Raw genomic sequence first — 12,889 nt, forward strand, 5'->3', positions numbered from 1 at the left:
ATTTCTGTAGCTGCCAATCTCAACAAGTGACTCTGGGTGGCACACAATCAAAAAAACATAAAACAATTAAAACAATATAAAATAAATATATATGGTCGCCAAGTAAAACGATTGCCACATATGTTAATAGCCAAGAAATGGGGTCCTTAATACACTCAGGGCCCCAGGCACATAACCAGATCCTCGGGGCCTTATATTGAAAGCTATTGACTGAATTCAAAGTGGCATGAATTGAATGAATTGAATTGTGAATTGTCTATGCAGTTTCTTTCCTTAAAGAATGATTATACAGTATGTATATATAAAAGATTTTGGAAGTTTAGAATATCTTATTTTTATTATTATTGTTCTACTGAAACTATTTAAGAAACATATTTTTATATTAATCATGTTTTAATACCTAACTTTATATGTAGTTTTCATGTAATTTCAAAGGCTGCAGTCTGGCACACAGCTCTACCCTTGTCTTAAATTTAGATGATAATTCTTGGCTGACTTAAAAGTAAAGGAAACAGCAGTCTTAACTGATTCTGCTTTCCTGTTGCACTATTACTTGTATCATTATTCTTGTTTTATTTTCTATGTCCTATCCCCAAATCTTCACTGACAGTAGAAAGAGGCTCTAAGATACTGAACAAGGTGATCCTAAAGACTGCAGAGGCAATTGGGTAGTATGCATTCAACCTTTTTTAATTAGTAGGATTTTAAAGTGGTGTGCCCCTTCCTTAAGAGGCCATCCTTGGACCCAACTGTGTTAGACAACTTTCATCCAGTCTCCAACCTTCCCTTTTTGGGGAAGGCTGTTGAGAGGGTAGTTGGCATGCACCTTTAGAGGGCCCTGAATGAAGTGGATTATCTGGACCCTTTTCAGCCTGGGTTCAGGCTGGGGTGTAGCACTGAGACTGCATTGGTTGCGCTTGCTAATGATCTTTGGAGGGCTCAGGATGGTGGTGGTACAACTGTCCTGGCTCTCCTGGATCTTTCAACAGCTTTCAATACCATCAATCATGGTATCCTTCTGGACCAGCTCTGGGAGTTGGAGGGGGAGGCAGCATTCCATGGCTGGTTCCAGTCAGTGTTGGTGGATGAAGAGAGGTCAGGCCCTAGGCCCCTGCAGTGTGGGGTTCCTCAGAGCTTGAGTCTCTCCCCTCTCCTCTTTAACATCTTCATGAAACAGCTGGGTGAGGTCATCCAACAACATGGGGTACAGTATCATCAGTACGCTAATGAAACCCAACTACACAACTCTACCCCTGGGGCAGGTGATGCTGTTGCAGTGCTGTCCAAGAGTCTGGAGGCTGTAAGGGTCTGGATAGGGATGAACCGACTTCAACTGACCCCTGGCAAGATGCAGTGGCTCTGGGTTTTTGGCCACCCAGGGTCTGGTAACTTGTCATCTTTGATCTGGACAGGGTTGCACTCCCCTGGACCGAGCTGGTACACATTTTGGGGGTTCTCCTGGCCTTCCAGCTCCTGCTTGATGAGGAGGTGGCAGCTGGGCCTGGGGGAGGGGAGCTTTGCATAGATCCATCTTGTGCACCAATTGCACCCTTTCCTGGATCAGGAGGCCTTGCTCATGGTCACTCACACCTTAGTCACTTCCCGTTTGGACTACTGCAATGTGTTTTACATAGGGCTGCTCTTGAAAACCACTCGGAAGTTACAACTGGTCCAGAATGTAACGGTGAGCACTGTATTGGGTGTTCATAGGTTCACCCATGTTACACCTCTATTGCGCAAGCTGCACTGGCTCCCAGTTTCCTTCTAGGTGCACTTCAAGGTGCTGGTTATCACCTTTAAAGCTGTACATGGCACAGGACATAGTTATTTGCAGGACCGACTCTCCCTAAGAATATCTGCCCATCCCACCAGATAAGGATAGGGTAGGCACGCTCCAGATCCCTTCCCTGAAATCCTGCCACCTAGTGGGACCTCGGAAGCATGCCTTTTCCATGGCTGCCTCTACCTTATGGAACACCTTTCCCCTGGCGATTCGGCAGGCCCCCACCCTTTTAGCCTTTTGGAAGGCTATTAAGACCTGGCTTTTTACCGAGGCACTGGGATAGGATAGAGTAGAATAGAAAGAATGGAATGAGGGTAATTGGAGCTTGCTGCACAGCATCCTAAGGGGATGATGAAGGTCAGGGTTTTTGTTTTTTGATCGTTTTATTGTTTTAGGTTTTTATGATTATGTTTTATAGTTACTGCTTTTACTGTTGTTGTGAGCCACCCAGAGTTGTTTAAGATGGATGTCTGTATAAATCTTTTAAATAAATAAACAAATAGAATAAACAGGTACATGTTAAAGTATGTACAAAAGATGTGAAAAAATGTACATGTGCTTGAAGCGTTCCTGTTTTAGTAAGAATCCAGTGCAGATAAATTATAATGTGCTGAAGATATCATGAAAGTTGAAAATCAATGCTCAGAGGAGAGGTGAGATAATAATAATCCAGAATGATTGGTTAAAATCATCTCCCTTTCTAGAAGTAGTTTCCTGCTAAAATACACTCACGTATTTGCATTTTGAAATAAATGTTAGTTCATTGGCGTTAGTCCAATTTCAATTTGGATTGCATGAACTAAAATTTCTATTCATAACAAGTGTATAGTTGAAGTCAGTGGGTCTAGGCAGGTGCTTAACTTGTCTTAGACTTGTTTGGTGTTCATTGAGAATCTGTGTGACACTATATTTTTTAAGATCCAGGTTTAAAACATTGTAACATTCGGGGGGACAGCACTACTTTACTGCTGGTTCGAATTCAGGATACCATGATTTGGTTATTGCTTTTCCCCCCCTAGGATGCATATTCCAACACTTGAACTCTCAGTGTGTAGTTGGGAAAGTCAATCTATATTGACCCATCTAAGCTTTACATTATGTACAGTGTGACGTTGGAAAAAGTTCACAGCAGAAGGGAGGATGCTCCTAAAAAGCCCACAACCACAAAAGGGGCCACAGCACAATAGATCATTGTGGACTCATTTCTGACACAAATAGGAGAAAAACATTTACAATAGGAAAGTAATAAACACACACAATATCCAGTGGGTGGTAGAGTGGCCATGCTCTTAAGATAAAGTAACCGTCTTTCAACTCACATGGAAGCTTCTGAAAGAAAGTTGATTTCACTGAAGAAAGAAAGTTTGCTCCATCTGGAATGAGAGCTGCTGCTGTTATGACTCTGTTTTAGTTTGAACTTTTTATGTCACTTTCTCATGAACGGCTATTTGCTCTCTTATTTGTATACGCTGTAATCTGTATTCTTTCCAGTTCTGTTCCTTATACAATTAATAGAAAATGTATTATCAAAAGAAGTTAATTTCATCATTAGATTGCATCTATAACCTCTGTCAGAAATTAGTTTACATAGCGTGCTTGCCCCTGGACACTTTTGTGATCACTGGAAGAAGTTTGATAGCAATGGATTATGCATTTAGTTCTTCAAACAGATGGTTTGAAAATAATTTTACATGACATTTCCATCACTGAATCGGAAAGTAGAAATAAAATCACAAGATTTCTACTATATTCTTCTAACATGTGACATTATGTTCCACTGCAAAGCTAATTACTTAGCCTTAAGACTGTTGGCTGAATGTCACAAATCCTGCAATGTAATTATACAAGCGTAGCCCATGCATCTATATATAGTTATTGTTAAAAACTGAAGCAATTTTAATTTAATACAGATAATAAAAATGGTGAAAAACGATACTCTTTCACTGAGAAAAAAAACAAGTCAGTACATGTTCACATTTTAATTCTTTTCTCAGACGCAATCAGATGATACAATGTTAAAATGAGTAGGAAAAAATCCTCATAAAATAATTGCCTGCTGTCAGCAAGATTTGGTGTAATAGTGTACCATTTATCATTATTCAAGTGGCTGAATTCCAAAGTAATATTAATGCAGATACTTTAGAAGGTTTAATGATTATTGTGGTGCTCTGCTATTTGACACTTGAACGATTGTGGCATTTTACTCAGAAATATATATGACAAATGTTTTAAGATGTCAGAAGGAAATTGCTAATGGCTTTGAGTATTGACCCAGACATGTTCTCCATGATGAAAATGCTTTTAGTATTAGATAGAAATTGCTGATTTTCACTTCTATTACTACATACATGATAATATAGAAATATTGTGGATTTCTTATACATATTTGGATTGAGAGACAGTGATTTGTCCAAGCCAACTAATGGTTTTGTGGTTGAGTAGAAGCTTGAACCTGGGTTTTTACAGTCCAAATCCAGCACTTCAATCACTACATTATGCTATTTCTAGGGTAGAGACTGAAGAGCAAGTTGTGTCTCCAGAGTATATACAGGTAGTCCCTGGGTTAAGAAAGCCCAGTTTAAGGACAACCCATAGTTAAGAATGGAGCCTATTGTAGCAAAATTCAAGTTAAATACACAATGGTTTGAGTTCATTACACAATACTACTTATACAGTATTATACAATAATACTGTTCTGGCTTACATACAAATTCCACTTAAGGACAGACCTTAGGAATGGAACTTGTTCTTAAACTGGGGACTACCTGTAATAAGGTCACATGCTATATACTTCCTTGAGAGTTCCAGCAATTATTTATACCAGTGATGTAAATATTGTAGCATATGAAGATATAGGCATCCAGGCCAGATTGAAGTATATGCTCCAGTATTTTGACTTTTGACAGTTACATTAAAAAAGAAAGATAAATCTAATGGATCTTTAGAAAAAAAAAGGCAGAAATTAGCACAGATTCCAAGATTCTTCTATCATATTTTAATTGTGAGGACTTTAAAGCTAAGGATTTAATAATGTACTTTTACCATAGCTTTACATGCAAACATGCATACTGTACATAACCTTCACCTATTTTTCAGGGAGGTAAATAGTATGATGAGACCACAACAAAAGAAACAGTAATCCAAAGACATTAAAAGCATGAGATAAGAAAAAGAAAACAAAGCATAGCTAAAACCAGTTTACAACAATTCATTATACTTCTCCATATCTTTGTATAATTGCAAAGCATTCTTACTTCAATCATGTCCACTGATTCGTATGTTGCCCTTTTCTTCTTTAAATTTCTTAACATCTCTCCCCATTTCTACTGCATTTAACTTTTATGTTTCTCATGTTATACGTATCTAGCTATATCTATTATGTCCAGCTCTCACTGCCATATAAAAAGTAGGCATAAACATGCTTTTATGCACAGGCATTTTCACTACTTTTGACAAATGTTAATTCCTCACAATAGATGACAGACTACCCAATATAATTCTACCAGCACGTGGACATCTTAAAAATTCTCCATCCATACTCTTATCTTGAGTAAACATTCTTCTAAGATACATACTGTAAATTCACATACTTGCCCTAGTTTTCTCTCTTTTATGTATACATTGCAATTGTTCATTCAATTTTCCCTGTAAAACACAACCACCTTGTTCTTTAATTAATTTAATTAAATGTCCTTGTTCTTAATTAATCTAATTAATTTTCAGCTCAGTTCTATTAATTTTCAGATCATACTCCTCGTGCCATTGCACAATCTAATATTCCCAGCAAATCATTCAACCAACAAGGCAACATCTGCAACAAACATACTTACATTCATGTACCCAAATCACTGTAATATTAGCAAAAACATTCCACACACATTCTTAAAGTTTATGGCCTCTGTGGCTATCATGAGCTTGTCCTAAGTAATCTCCAACCCAATACGCATAGGTAGCCATGTATTAGACTTTGTTTTCACTTTTGAGCAGTTACGTGATTTGGATATGGAGGGTATTACCATTACATCTTTGTCATGATTAGATAATTTCCTAGTCTAGCTTGATTGAAGGCTGCCCATGACCTCTGCAGGGTTGGATCTGTTTGGATGATCCATTCCTGGCACATTATGGATCTAGAGGGTTTCCCTAACATGCTTGGGAACTTTCCTGACAATCTGATGGGCAGTTCCATTGAATGCCTGGTTTGCCACATGGAAGAAGAGGCAATTCTGGCCCTTGATAGAATCACTCCTGAGAATCCTCTCTCTGTTGGCCATCCTGGGTGGTCCCCTGAGTTTTGGAGGTTCTCCATGAGATACAATAGCAGAAGCAACTCCTAGAGCGTAAGTAGAAGGCAACAAGGAACGAAACAGACAGAGCACAAGTACTAGCCCAGGTTTGGCCCCACTCTGTGGCAATTAACGAGGTAAAATACAATACTAAATTAAAACAATTAGAAACATAAACAAAATGAAACAAGACAGCCTGGACTAAAAACAATCGTCAAAACAAAGCATGACAGCTCTTCCCCCAATACACTACACAAGGGTAGATGCTTAATAGTCAGTCACTATTCTCATTAATTCTTAGGTATCCAAACAGCCAATCACTTTTTTGTCTTCTCTTTGTGATGTTCCCACCCATCTGTTCAATAAAGTTCACCCTGGATCACATTCATTCTGAAAGTTACACAATGTTTCCTAAAACACTTCTGGTTCTTCCATTATCATTATTCACTGGAAAATAATGTGAGATTCTCACCAAACTATGGATTCTTACATTCCCGCACACATTCATAACAGTTTAGATGACTTTAATTCATATTTTCTTATATACAAATAGCACTTTAATTGATAATTAAACCTATCCCTTCACATCCTTGCATGTATTCATGAGCTCCGGTCCAGACCACCTTCATTCAGATGAATTGCATCCTCCCCGTTTCTCTTAATTTCACAAATGCATATTATATCTATATCTATATCATCTATATATCTATATATATTCCTTCCTTCCTTCAATTTGTTCACTTACAATGTTTACTATTTACTCCTTTTGCATTCCAAGTTGTAATCTTAAATGAGTCCATAAATATTGGCCTCTACCACCCACCATGACTTCGGTCAGTTAAGGCTTTTATATAAACTTTGGTCATGCTTAAGAGTCAAGGCAAAAAAAGAGAAATAAGGGAATCAAAAATGAGCACCCAGCAGGAATTATGCCTAGGAAGGGAAATTATTTAAACATTACAGCCTGGAGATGTCTAAATAAATCTATTTATGGTATAAACTCATGAAACTTTCAGAAAATGTAAACTACATTTGTACAATACAACAATATTGTAATATTTAGAGAAATTTACTGAAGTTTTAACATGACTTAATTTTTGACCAATCTACTTCAATGATATAGGCTCAATTAAATTATATAATTACCAATCAGTAGGAGAAATAAGCCCTCCTATTGTCTAAAATTACACCAAGTTACAATGGTTTTCAGTACACAGTTCCTGAATTTCTTTTCTCACATTTCCTATTAACGCAAGTAATGCAAAACAACAGAAGAGAAAGCTTTATTTGAGTATTTGACTAGAAAATGTATGCATTCTATTATTTGACAGTGTTTTTCTTCCACAGATTGCTTTTCCTAAAATGGTAGCAAGTTGTTGTCGGTTTCTTTGCTATTTTTGCCGGATCAGTCGCCAAAACCAAAAAGCCATGTTTGAGCATTTAAGCTACTTACTTGAAAATAGCAGTGTTGGACTTGGTATGCTATTTAATTTTAATAGTCATCTGGCTTAATCTGACATATCACCTGTTTAGTTTGCGACCTGCTACTTTAAATCCTAATTTGACTTATTTTGCATATTGATATTGTTCTTATTTATGTAACAGTTTCTTAAGTTTCACCAAGAACTGAACTATAAACTTGAAGAACTTTTTAAAAATCATATTGTGAAAGACAGAGAGCATAATCCTATTGTGTCCACAGTCAGTGAGACGGATCCAGGCACATCCATAGGGTGGGAAAAGTGGCTTTTCAAGTCTAAATCCTGATATATAAAAGATAAGGCATCTCAGGTGTGTTGAGATCTGGTCAACATCTGGGATGGTACTGTAATGTTACTGAGATGTTATTCCAATCAGATCAGTAATCATTTCCTAATACATTTAGGCTGTAAGCATATATCTACTTATATGAAAGGAAGACTCATAGAATTTATTGAACTGACCTGTTTGGACATTATTCCAGAACTGTAGCCATCATCTGTGGCCCTGGTCTCTATTAATTATTCTATTTCTTGATGTCCCGTATTTATTTTGTGTGTCCTGGGAAAAATACATGTGTGTTTCAGAAAGTAATGATTGTTTCATAACATTGCATAAGCAAGTGTTTTCTGTTTGCTGTTAGTTTCCAGCAAACTTTTATCTGACAGGTATGGTGACACACATCTATTTTTATGATGCACACCAATTATTGTATGGGCTGAGATAGTATTAGGTGCTGCTTCTACTTGATCACAGGAGTATCATGCCCTTTTGATGAGCACACAACATTCACAGTATTTTGCCACGGATCTTTTGTATCTAAGTATGCAAAGTATATTATGGCTTGGCTTTGCCTAATAAAAATATAATAAAATAATTGAGAACAAACCAGAAAAGTGAAGGTGGATGAATTCTTTCCATTAACTAAGCCACAAAATGCTGAACTGAAAGCACACCAATAAAAGCAGCAACAACAATCAATGGATTCTCTCCATACACTAAGCCATGAAAGAAACCCTGAATTTGGAACTTTATCTAACTGCAAAGTAACCGCTGCCCTCTGCTGTGTAAGGCATGTAACTACATACCTGATATTTTAATTCTATGCATAATCATGTCTTTTGCTCCAGCTTCTCCTTCTATGAGAGGGTCCACTCCACTAGATGTAGCAGCAGCTTCTGTAATGGACAATAATGAGCTTGCGCTTGCACTGGAGGAGCCAGACCTAGAAAAAGTAATTATTCAACATCTTGTACCACTTTCCATTTTTATCATAACTTTATCATAAGTTCTTGGTGTTCTCTGATCTTGATTGTCTTCTTGCAGAAGAGGTAACTCATTGGTGTTTGGACACGAGGAAGCGAGTTTTGCTGGCTGTTTATATATAGCAGCTTGTCCTCTTACCTAATGGGGCTTAGTTTTTTTCTAGGTATATTATTTATTTTTATTGTCACCCCAGTATGGTCTCTTCATTACAAAACTGTATATTTTCCTGATTTATCTTGAATTATGAAGAATTAACATAGGTACCAATAGAAGAGAATGTGTGTAGCTCAGGGTTGAACTGTGGAGTCCTTGGGGTTCTCTGAGCTTGGTTGTTTTCTTGCAAACCTTTCGTTACCTGGCTAGGTAACGAAGCATTTGCAAGAAAATAACCAAGCTCAGAGAACCCCAAGGACTCCAAAATTAACGTAGGCCCTGAGAGGAGGTGGTAGGCAGATCACAGGTTGAGCCCAGGTAACAAAGGGAGCTAGGTTTGTCCTGGTGATGCTGTGAAGCATTTGATCAGGGATTCCTGTGCCTATGAGTGTCCTTGAGTGAACCCTTGGTTCATCCATAGGTCTGTCAGTGCGGGTCACTTCTCTGGGGGAGAAGAAAAGCTTTATTTGGATTCAGTCCTTCCCCTCTCCCTGTATTTCTCTCAATTCTTGTTATGAACTCCTCTTTCTTCTTCATGGCTGTAACCATTTTTATGTCAGTTAGCAAATTTGTGAAAATCAGTTTCTTCTGAAAGCAACCTCCTTTCTTCTAGGTTAAAATGATTATCTCCAATGAAATTAATTGCTTCTATTGTTTACATTTTTGGAAGCTTGAAATACATATGTGCTCATGCATTTCCCCCTGCTCACACATATCACACATGTTGTATCAGCTTACTTTGATTTTGATTCCTTAGAACCAAGATTGAGATGACATTCCTGTTTGTATTGGACAGGTTGTAACCTACTTGGCAGGCTGTGGTCTTCAGAGCTGCCAAATGCTTTTAGCAGCAGGATACCCTGATATTGGTTGGAATCCAATAGAGGGAGAACGGTATCTCTCATTCTTAAGATTTGCTGTCTTTGTTAATGGTAATTCATTTATTTATTTGATTTATATTACAGCTTTCTGTTTACATTTAATTTAGGCACTTAAGCATAGATATTTAATTGACATGAGTTAGGATTACTCTGCTGAGACTTAATTTTCTGTCCCTGCACAGCAGAACGATAGTTGAAACTATTTTGACAGTGTATTCCCTTCCAGATTGTATAGAAAGGCTTGAAAAGGCACACTAAAAACTTTTGTTACCCTAGAGAATAATTTATTTAATATGACATATACTCTTACAAATCAGAACCTGGTTCATTAAATGCATGCATATAAATATACACATGAACAATATTTAGCAAATTAGGTCAGAGAAGATTTAAATGCAGACAGTAATTATATAAAGGCTAGATGGGTGTAAAATTATTACAGTAGTCCATAGACTGTAATGGTGAAGCCTGTTTGCAAGCACACAGGTGCTTAAAGGTCTGGGAGGCTGGGCCTCTGACTCCTATGAGGAGATTCCTAGATCGGTCACTCACAATCTTCCTGCACCCTCCACGCCCCAGGATAAGCCTATGAGTATGCTGCCATCATCCATTCTATTCCAGCACGAGGTTCTTTCTGTGTTAATGTTAAACTGTGCAGACTAGAACTGACGTTGTTTTCTCAGTGGCCTACCTGATGCTGGATATGGCTTTTATTTCATTTGGACCTGATCTCCAGATTCTTAGAATCAAAACATTCTCCTTCCCTGGTTTTTAGTGTCTTTCCCACTCAGTTCCTTCTCAGAAAATCCAAGTTCTTTCTCCTCCCCACCCCAGAATAAAATAACTGGAACAAATATATGAAAAGATCTCAGAGTTGAATAATTCAGCTTTATGGGCAAAATTTTGATTGCACTGCAATGATTATTAAGATGTAATTTTCACATAAATGTGTGTGTGTGTGTGTTTGTTTGGGTTTATATTTTGTTCAGGTAACTGTGTTCTGTGTTTTTGGGGTGGGGGTGTTCCAGGTGAAAGTGTTGAAGAAAATGCCTGTGTCCTTGTCAAGCTTCTTATTCGACGGCCAGAATGTTTTGGCCCGGCTCTCAGAGGAGAAGGAGGGAATGGTCTACTAGCTGCTATGCAAGAAGCAATTAAAATTTCCGAGAACCTGGCTCTAGATCTTACTTCTCAGGGTTCTAAGAGAAAATTGTAAGTGAATGTAAACAGTTGGACAACATATTGTGATAAAGAATAATCTTGACTAGAAATGACAGAAGTTTCTTATTAGTGATAGTTACTCTATAGGATTTCAAACAGGAATGTTTCCTAGCTGTTGCAGGAATTGAACTTGGCACCTTTCATGCTCAAAATATGTCTTTCCACTAATCATTTTTTGTAGTTCTGAGTCTAAAAACCTGGTATAGCAGTAGTTCTGGCAATACTGAGATGAGTTCAGAAAACATTTCTTCAGTGTTTTTATCCACTTCTTATTTCCCTTATATAACTTAACAACTTTCTTGAGATAAATTTAGACCCAATACAACTGCAATGATAATTCTGCAAGATTATTTTAGTTATACTTTGTTAATATCTATAAGAGATATTTTTTCATAGCATATCTCAAATTATTTGCTCACAAAATTTAAGGTTTCTTCAAAAACCAGAAAGTAATGCAAAGTGTTATACTGTACTGTATAGTATAGTATGCAGTACAGTCATATACATTTTCAGTTATTATTCTATATGGTAGTCCTTCGGGTTTGAAGAAGACACACTGTTGTGCAGTTCATCTGTGGACATGGAGGTGGCTCTGCATTCCCAGTCTAGCACAATGGAGGCACTGGAAGTCCATTGTTGTAGTAACTGTGGGTGTTATTCTGTGACACCACTCATGGTTTTCTATCAGTTTTTGGCAGTGTCTGTCTTCAAAGCCAGTTGAAGTTTTGAAGCACAGGGCTCGCCAGCAGGTTCAGTCAGCAGCTGCAACTTCTAGTTCCCTTGGCTGGATGTCACACTGGTGTAGGGTTTCGTTCATGGCATCTTTGTTGCGCTTGCACGATAACCTCAAGGTCTCTTCCCAGTCTCCAGTACACTATAGAGCAACTGGCGAGGCATACTGTGGTCATCTATTCTGATCATGTGTCCCACTGCATCTGGGCTCTGATAATCAGGGACTCAATGGATTGGATTCTGTGCAATCCAAGACCTCTAGGTTGGAGACATAGTCTTGCCAACAAATGCTGAGGATGGAGCAGAGAGCGCACATGTGAAATGTCTCCAGTTGTTTGATGTGCCTTTGGTACAGAGTCCAGGACTTACATCCATATAAGAGAGAAGGGATAACCACAGCTCTGTAGACCTTCAGCTTTGTGGAGATTAGGATGTTGTGTTGATTGAGCACTCCAGTACGCAGCCACCCCAGTGCCTGGCTTATTATTTTTGTTGGTTGCAGAGTCAGCCAAATGCCAAATAGGTTGGTATTTTTATCCACCTATCAAGCCCTCATGATCATGATGGTGATTACAGTGCTTTAGTTAGTTGCCTGGTACATGAGAATGGTTGAAAATAGTACAAAAGTGACATTTGAATTCCTGCACTGATACTGATGTCAAACCACAGTTCGACAGTATTCCAGCCACTTTATGTAGAATTTTTATCTCCTGAATGAGACAAGTAGAGCAATGAGTGTCTATAAGACTTAATAGGACTTAAACTGTTTCTGCTATACTATGGTCTCCCTCATTTTGGTTAATTGGAGAGGGAGAAAGTTGACATTTTCCACTTTCTATTGCTGAAAAAGATTTTCTTCGCAATCTAACTAAGTATGATTAAACTAGTTTAACACAATTCTAAAAGCAGGCAGCTGTTTTTTTAAAGAAAAGTTGCATAGAGAAAGGATATATTAAGATGAAAATCAATTAGAGCACATTTTCTTATTTCACACCTGCTACTTCCCCACACAAATCATCTTCACCAGATACTGTTATAACATCTGAAACATGTATTATAATCATGTAAACTAGTTGGAAGAAGCAGCTGGG

The 12,889-nt window shown here is 37.9% G+C and overlaps 1 protein-coding gene across 1 annotated transcript in view; it reads left to right on the forward strand.

The window, feature by feature from the left end:
- RYR3 (ryanodine receptor 3) overlaps positions 1–12,889 on the forward strand; it is a 256,028-nt gene that overhangs the window by 110,973 nt on the left and 132,166 nt on the right. Inside the window, exons 41-44 of the mRNA XM_088145058.1 lie at positions 7,417–7,546; positions 8,679–8,782; positions 9,764–9,899; positions 10,877–11,057. Of these exons, the coding sequence (XP_088001184.1) occupies positions 7,417–7,546; positions 8,679–8,782; positions 9,764–9,899; positions 10,877–11,057 (551 nt within the window). The remainder of the gene's footprint in view (positions 1–7,416; positions 7,547–8,678; positions 8,783–9,763; positions 9,900–10,876; positions 11,058–12,889) is intronic.

The sequence above is a fragment of the Python bivittatus genome, unplaced genomic scaffold (genome assembly GCF_059951505.1).
Source record: "Python bivittatus isolate LINGU-HERP-01145 unplaced genomic scaffold, Pbiv_v1 ctg000480_np1212, whole genome shotgun sequence".
NCBI classification, from domain to species: Eukaryota; Metazoa; Chordata; class Lepidosauria; order Squamata; family Pythonidae; genus Python; species Python bivittatus.